General features: G+C 38.5%; 1 protein-coding gene across 1 annotated transcript; it reads left to right on the forward strand.

Moving 5' to 3' along the window:
• The first annotated feature begins 2,549 nt into the window (after positions 1–2,549).
• On the forward strand, positions 2,550–7,247 carry gnat1 (guanine nucleotide binding protein (G protein), alpha transducing activity polypeptide 1). The gene is made up of 9 exons (XM_084735818.1): positions 2,550–2,796; positions 4,213–4,255; positions 4,340–4,481; positions 4,569–4,726; positions 4,816–4,944; positions 5,027–5,156; positions 5,257–5,410; positions 5,505–5,721; positions 6,348–7,247. Exons 1-8 carry the CDS (start codon positions 2,691–2,693, stop codon positions 5,693–5,695), a joined length of 1,053 nt encoding a protein of 350 aa, XP_084591944.1. The 5' UTR covers positions 2,550–2,690; the 3' UTR covers positions 5,696–5,721; positions 6,348–7,247.
• Positions 7,248–7,922: the final 675 nt, after the last annotated feature.

Here is a 7,922-nt window from a genome sequence, read left to right on the forward strand (position 1 = left end):
AGAATTTGGCTTCAATTAGCTAACTCATATGTGACCATATAGCCTACATGTCATTTTTACACGTCCACCAGCAACATTTTTTAACCATTTCAAAAGTTTGATTTTCTTTTCAGCGTTGACAAGTCTAGCACATAAGATATCCAAGCGCATGAAAGAGAAAGTTGGCTGAGATTCCACTGGGTATGGAGTTTGCACAACTGTTATTGGACCACAGAGCAAAAAGGGGCGGGGCTTAGGAAGTGCCAGTCGACTACTTTAATTGGTGCTGTATTTACTGTGTCAGCCGCTTAAAAAAGACGAGACTTTCACACTACTTTTTTGTCAGTCCAGTGCAGTGCCATCCTGGTATCATTAGTGCCACAGACTTCATATAAAACTGTTTGTACTGAGCAACTTCCATACAGTAAAAGAAACTATGTCACAAGTACAACCACTAACAAGCTGATTACCACCAAACCTGAAGAGAAACATGTACCAAAATCTTCAGAAGGTGGCTTTTCATTGTGCATGGCATGTACAGTGTATGTATACGGTATTTGTCTAAAATGCTATGTTGCTGTGGATGTCAGTGAATGTCTTTCTTGTTGTGGGAATATGGAAATACTATCAGTGCAAGAAAGATGTGCTCAAACCTTCTTATGGTGGGAAATGCTGAAAGTACAGAAAGGTCAGATTGTGATTTTAAATCCTCTCTTGCTCTCTCTCTCTCCTCTCTCTCTCTCTCTCTCTCCCTGTATGTCTCTCAGTCTTTCTTTCTCTCTTGTTCTTGAAAACTTTGCAAAACAAATTTGCATATATTTCAAACACGTGCATCTATTTTATTTTCTCTGTTTGGCAGACTTTGCTCTGGGTCATTGAGGTAAAGTAATGTATGATACAATGCACAGTTGATGTTATTGTAATGACTTGTAAAAAATTACTATCTTTTTCTTCCTCATCAATGTTGCTGACTAATAAATTAAAGCTCTATATTTTATAATAACAGAGGTTCTGTTTTGTTTCCCATTAGTGAGCTAAGGCCTGGCCTTATGTGGGACGCCTTACCTTAGCATTTTTATCCCTTGTTCTGTGTCCCACATATTGAGACAATGTCCTACATTTTTAGCAGCTCTAGTTTTCAAAAGTCAAACCACTGCAGGACAAACTATTTTCTAAAATCTGGCTTTTATCCAGTGGTTTAGAAGAGAGCAGGGAAGGCTGTCTATCACTGCTCCAGTCAATTAGCTTGCATTATTATGTGACACACACAATAACACAAACACACTAACTAATTGAGGTTAACGGTGGACCACGAGTCCCATGTTCTACGAGATAAAATTTTTCCAGGAGTCTGGTGGCTTTGGAGAGTGCAATACAATACAATACAACACAATACAATACAATACAATACAATACAATACCTCATACAACTGCACTTAAAAAAAAAAAAAAAATCCATTTAATGTGAAAGTAACATTTTGCTGTTGTATTTGATCACAAAACTATTCTGTTAATAATTTTACAGTTTTCAGTTGTTTAACATATAACCTATTATCATATTTATAAGTTCATCATCTGTTTCCTATTTGTAAAGTAACTAGTCGCTACAGCTGTCAAATAAATACAGTGGATTAAAAGTACAATATTTACCTTTTGAAATGTAGTGGGGTAAAAATGTGAAGTGGTATGAGAAGGAAATGTTCAACAAAAGTATAAGTACTTCAAATGTGTACTTAAGTAGAGTACTTGAGTAAATGATTCAGGAGCTTTACTCATGTTGACTCCACAAAAGAGCAAAATAAAGTTAAAGTGATGATAATAAGCTTAATTTACAGAGCAACTTTCTAAACAAAAGTGCTCCTGTATGTGAGGGGAAATGCAGTGCAGCACTCACACAGACACACACTTTACATGCTTGCATAGATAATTGAAAGTGAGCAGATTAGGATCCTTAACCAGCTTCAGATTGAGGTCAATGAGATCTGTCAGGTGAAACCGCAAAGCTCTTTAAGCACTTCAGAGCTCTCCCTTCAGTCTGTGTGTATCCTTTAAGAAATGTCAGTGTGTTTTTCTTTAGGTTCAGACTGAGAGGTCTGCTGCTTATTTAGCTCACTGACCCCATGTGCTGTCATTGTTGTATTGTGGACCAGAGACCAGTTCTTCTGTTTTAATCCCTCTAATGGATTACCTTTTTACAAACGCCAGACATTCAAGTCAGTTAATTCCATCTTTGGTTTAACATCTGGTTTGATTTCTATATTTCAGAGCTGATGTGAGGTGAATCTTGTTTTACGTTCCCATCTATAGGCCCAAACACTCTTTACATGCCTCTGTTGTAAAGGCCCCTCAGAACAGCATAGAGAGATAAGCACTTGAGCCGATGTTCATCTTCCGCTGAGCACAGCAAAGTCCCCCTAAAGGTTAGATCACTCCTTCCCTGATGTATGTCTGCCTCTCCACACACCTTTCGCTCTGCCCTAAAACACCCCTGTCCTTGAACTCCATTGGCCCTCCTCTGTCAGGTGGGCAGAGGATGCCCAAAATCCTCTCCTAAGACAGGAAAATACACCGGCATCCTCCAGTGTGTGCTGCGGGCGGTTGAAGCATCAGCTGCACAGTTGACGGCAAAGTAGGCGATCACCTCGGACCTACTTCCATTTTTCCTGACACTTGGCTTTTGAGCAGAGGGGCCCCAAGCCAGGAAAAGTAGGATGGGGGCTGGAGCGAGCGCCGAGGAGAAACGCTCCAGGGAGCTGGAGAAGAAGCTGAAGGAGGATGCCGACAAGGATGCAAGAACTGTCAAGCTGCTGCTGCTAGGTAAAGACAGTCAAACTGGATGCAAAAAACTCATTACCATGGTAACACATATTAAAGGCCCCATGAGGCTCCATGGTGAAGCTATTGTTTTTTTACCTTAAATCCTACAAGAGAAATAGTTAACCAGTCTGGAACATAATTGTAACCTCTTGTAAAATATTTTGCTTTAATCTTTCATACAATTTTTTTCCAAGTTATTAACACAAACATGCGTTGTTGCCTGAGGTTTGTTATGGTCTGAAAAAAAAACTTTAAATATGTACTATATTTGCAGAAATTTAAAAGTCTGTTCATTTATATTCCCTGTGAAGAAAACAAGTGACATGTTTGAGTCAGGGAAAGTCTTAATAACCTGTGTCATTGAAGTGCTGAGACACTTTGATAATCACTCAGCCCAATCCTTTGTTAATCCAGAGACAACAGGTTCTTCAACACAAAGGGCTTAACCCTGAAGGACACAGACAGATACTCTATCTACTGCCCATCCCAAACAGAGCTTGTGATGCAGCATTTAAATACGATAATCTAAATTCATCACATGCGCTGTCAGTGGTTCTCAAACTGGGCTTTCATCATTTCTTTTTTTAAAGTTGGAATAAGGGAGGAAATAGGGTTGATCATTTTGACTGACTGCTATTTAAAGTTTATAGTTTACTGATCCTAGTTTGATCATTCATTGACTATGAATTATTGAAAACCTAAAAATAATTTTAAAAAAGAAAGAAAGAAAGAAACACTCAGGATTCCTCAAGACAAAATCGTCTCAAATTGTGTGTCTGTGGCTTAATGTGCATCTATTATTATGGTCCTTGACATGAAAAAATTTGGGAAATTCTGCATTACATAATAAGCTGATCAAGGAGGACAATTTGTAAGATGTTTTTAATCAGGTCAGTTTCTGCACACCCAAATATCTGTATATGTATAACAATGTTGGATTTGAAAACCCAGTAAATTTAGGTATAATCTGTTCTGAATATCTGCCCGGTTGTTATATATTTATGGTTTCTAATTCAAATTGGCAGGGAAACATGATTTTACATTGCCAGAGCAAGTGTAAAAAAAAAAGAATAAAAGAAAACAAAAGAAAAATGTACAATAAACAGAAGAATTGTCAATTGCTCTGCGTCATCGTCTCCTCATGACCATGAAGGTCAGGGACAGGAAAAGTTCCCCCTGACATCAGCTTTGAACAAGATTAGACCTGAAGTAAGAAGTATTATGACCTGTCTGATGAATGCCACCAGGTGACCTGCAGTTAATGTCAGTCTCCTCTCACATGAAGGAAAACAAATAAAAGCACCAAAACAATGGTTCAGAAAAAGTCATATTTCTCACAAATTGTTAAAATGTTGAAAATGTTGAAAATTACATATTTTGAAATTAGAACTACATTTTTCTTTTTTTTTAATATAGGTGCTGGAGAATCAGGGAAGAGCACCATCGTCAAACAGATGAAGTGAGATCATTTTACTTTTTATGTTTCGTTTTCATTTCTTCTGTTGACTGTAAACCTCACACTAATACTGCCTTTTCTCACCAGAATTATCCACAAAGATGGTTACTCGCTTGAAGAGTGCTTGGAGTTCATCACCATCATCTACAGCAACACCCTGCAGTCCATCATGGCCATCGTCAAGGCCATGAACACACTCAACATCGGCTATGGCCACGCTGATCAGCAGGTAGGGACGGTTAGAGACAGACTTCAGTGTGTTTAGCTTAAATCTAGCAGATCGCTAACTTGTGTCGTGTCCTTTTGCGCCCTGCAGGACGATGCCAGGAAACTCATGCATCTTGCAGACACCATCGAGGAGGGCACCATGCCTAAGGAGCTGTCAGACATCATTCTGCGCCTGTGGAAGGACTCTGGGATTCAGGCGTGCTTCGACAGGGCCTCTGAGTACCAACTCAACGACTCTGCTGGATAGTACGGATTCACCTGATCTGAGATTTAAAATTTATACACAATAGTCTCACATTATTGTTTGTAACTGAATGAGTGTCATTTTTCCTCAGCTACCTGAATGACTTGGAGCGACTGATCCAACCAGGCTATGTGCCCACCGAGCAGGACGTGCTGCGATCAAGAGTGAAGACCACTGGTATCATCGAGACCCAGTTCTCCTTCAAAGATCTCCACTTCAGGTGAATCAGCGCAGCATTTCTCAAGAGGTTAGCATCAATAACTCATCATCAGGGCTGATAACATATTTCTGTTTCCACGCAGAATGTTTGATGTGGGCGGCCAGAGGTCAGAGAGGAAGAAGTGGATCCATTGTTTCGAAGGCGTCACCTGTATCATCTTTATTGCGGCTTTGAGCGCCTACGACATGGTGCTGGTGGAGGACGATGAAGTGGTATGATAACAGCTGATATTCTAAACTATTTACTCTTTTTGGACAGCAGTTTATTTGAAAGGCTCCTCACTGAAACTTTACAAACAAATGTTTCTTTCAGAACCGAATGCATGAAAGTCTGCACTTGTTCAACAGTATCTGCAACCACCGTTACTTCGCCACCACCTCCATCGTACTCTTCCTCAACAAAAAAGATGTGTTCATTGAGAAGATCAAGAAAGCTCATCTCAGCATGTGCTTCCCTGAATACGATGGTGAGGGAATTACAAACATTTAAACTAGTACATTTAAGAACACCAGACTAACAAACTGAAATGTGTCCCTTTGTCTTGATATGTTCTCAATAAGGCCCCAACACCTACGAGGATGCTGGTAACTACATCAAACTGCAGTTCTTGGACCTGAACATGCGTCGAGACGTCAAAGAGGTCTACTCTCACATGACCTGCGCCACAGACACAGAGAACGTCAAGTTTGTGTTTGACGCCGTAACTGACATCATCATCAAAGAAAACCTCAAAGATTGTGGTCTCTTCTAAGAGCCACGCTGAGACGCCCAATAAAGGTGAGAAAAGTCTGGCCAGTGTTGTAATGATGTTTCATAAATATGGAAGCCAAATTTGACCAATGTCATGAAAAAAAAATCTTTTAATCCTTTTATTTTAATGAAAAACAACCTTCAAATTATGACTTAATCTCATACAATAATGACTTAGTATCATAAAATGGTGACTTAGTATAGCAAATGATTTAGCATCTTAAAATTATTACAGAATCTCAAAATAATGACATAGCATCTCAGAAATGGCTTAGTATCACAAAATAATGACTTAGCATTTTGAAATAATGACATAGCATCATGAAATAGTGACTTAGCATCTCAAAATAATGACTTGGTATTGGAAAATAATGAGAACCTATATCAAAATAATGAGTTACTTATCTCAAAATAATGGCTTAGTATTTACATCATTATTCTAAGAAGGTTTCTCATTATTCTGAGGTAGTAGGTCATTATTTCTCAATATTGAGTCAATATTTGTGATACTAAGTTATTATTTTGTGAACATTTCTCATTATAACTTACAGAACCTTTAAAAAGAAAAAGAAAAACGTTGGCAGAAATGGGCTTCCATATAAAAACTTTTGGACGGGCTAATTAAACAGAGTGACTTTCCTTCTTTTCCACAGGGTGATGTTGTAGCCCAGTCACATTCCACGTACCCCTTCTACATTCAAACTGAGGGCTGAAGATGAAAACTGCCACCTCAAACAGCTATCCTCAAACTGGCGAACGCAAAAAAATAAAAATCTAATTTGTTGTGTTCAAATCTAAGTTGTAGCTTTGACCAAAGACTTCAGGTCAACTAAGACCAGAAGACAGCTCTTCAGTCAGAAAATCCTGTACAGATTTCAGATGAGTTGAATTTTAGTCAAGCTAACTTTTCTCTCGAGTCTCTTGAACTCGTCTTTGGAGGGCTATGCAATCTGTAGTTAAGACATCAAAAGCTTCTGTCAGCATAAAGTGATTTCTTCTCACATGTACTAATGTGAATAGATGTCAGGCTTATGCATCATCTCTACGCTCCAGTAACCGGTCAGTAAGTTATACAGCCAAGAATCAAACAAGAGAGCCTCACCACCTGCAGACGCACTTCAACTTTTGTTAAGAGAATTAAAAATAACTTGTCACTAGAAATGGCTTTAATATACAGAAACTCTACATTACAGTTTGAGACACATTTCAACCAGGTAACAAATTGAATTTTTAAGGAGAGTGTTAGGATGTAATGCAATGAATGTACATGTTTTGCAATAGTTGAAAAGGGCCAGTGTATATAATCAAACAGTTTTCTGTTGGACAGATCATGAAGTATGGTGATACCATGTGGATTTATAATACTGTCAAGTGGTAGATGTACGATACTTCACCTGAAAAGTCCTTGTCTAAAAGTGAAGTGAATCTACAGGCTTTTGAGCCAACTATCCTGTACAGAAACCAATAATTGTAAACCTTGACTAAACCTATTAAAGCTTCTGTAGAAAACTTAATAGTTTTACATTTTTCACAAATAAAGACCAACACAGCAACGTCTTGTTCTTAATTTTTCATTTATTAATTTCACAGAATATTTCCTTTTCTAGAATTAGGATTGGCAGCCTTTAATTTCAGACTAAAGCTCAAAGGAATAGTTTGACACTTTGGGAAATACTTTTATTTGCGTTCTTGATAAGACTTAGATGAGAAGGTGGGTACAATTTCCGTGTCTGTACGGTAAATATCAAGCTAATGCTAACAGCTGCTTACAGTTGTAGCTTAACACAGAACAAGGCTGGAAAAGGGTAAACAGCTTGTCTGTCTCTGTCCAAACACCAAAATCGCTTACAAGCACCTCTTCAGCTCACCAATGAACACATTACAGCTTGTTAATTTTTGTACAAATTAGTCAAAGGAGCTATAGCATGTTAACTCATGAGCTTTAGAGGTGCTGGCAGGTAGAGTTAAACTAGCTCATTACCCATTTCCTGTCTTTGTGCAAGGCTAAGCTAATAATGATGCTGCCATCAAATGTACTTGTGGGCTTGTGGTTACGACATGGAAAGTTGTGTAGATGATATGCTATGCTTAAGTGATTAAGTCACTGCTGCTAGGCAACAGCAACATGGACACTAAAACCGTTGACGTCACGAAGCAAGTTAGCATGTGGGTAACACAACGCAGCAAAGGCACGATGAAAAAATGAGGCCATTGGGAATATCAACATT

This window comes from Lutjanus erythropterus, chromosome 2, assembly GCF_056507025.1.
Source record: "Lutjanus erythropterus isolate fLutEry1 chromosome 2, fLutEry1.hap2, whole genome shotgun sequence".
Lineage (NCBI taxonomy): Eukaryota > Metazoa > Chordata > Actinopteri > Lutjaniformes > Lutjanidae > Lutjanus > Lutjanus erythropterus.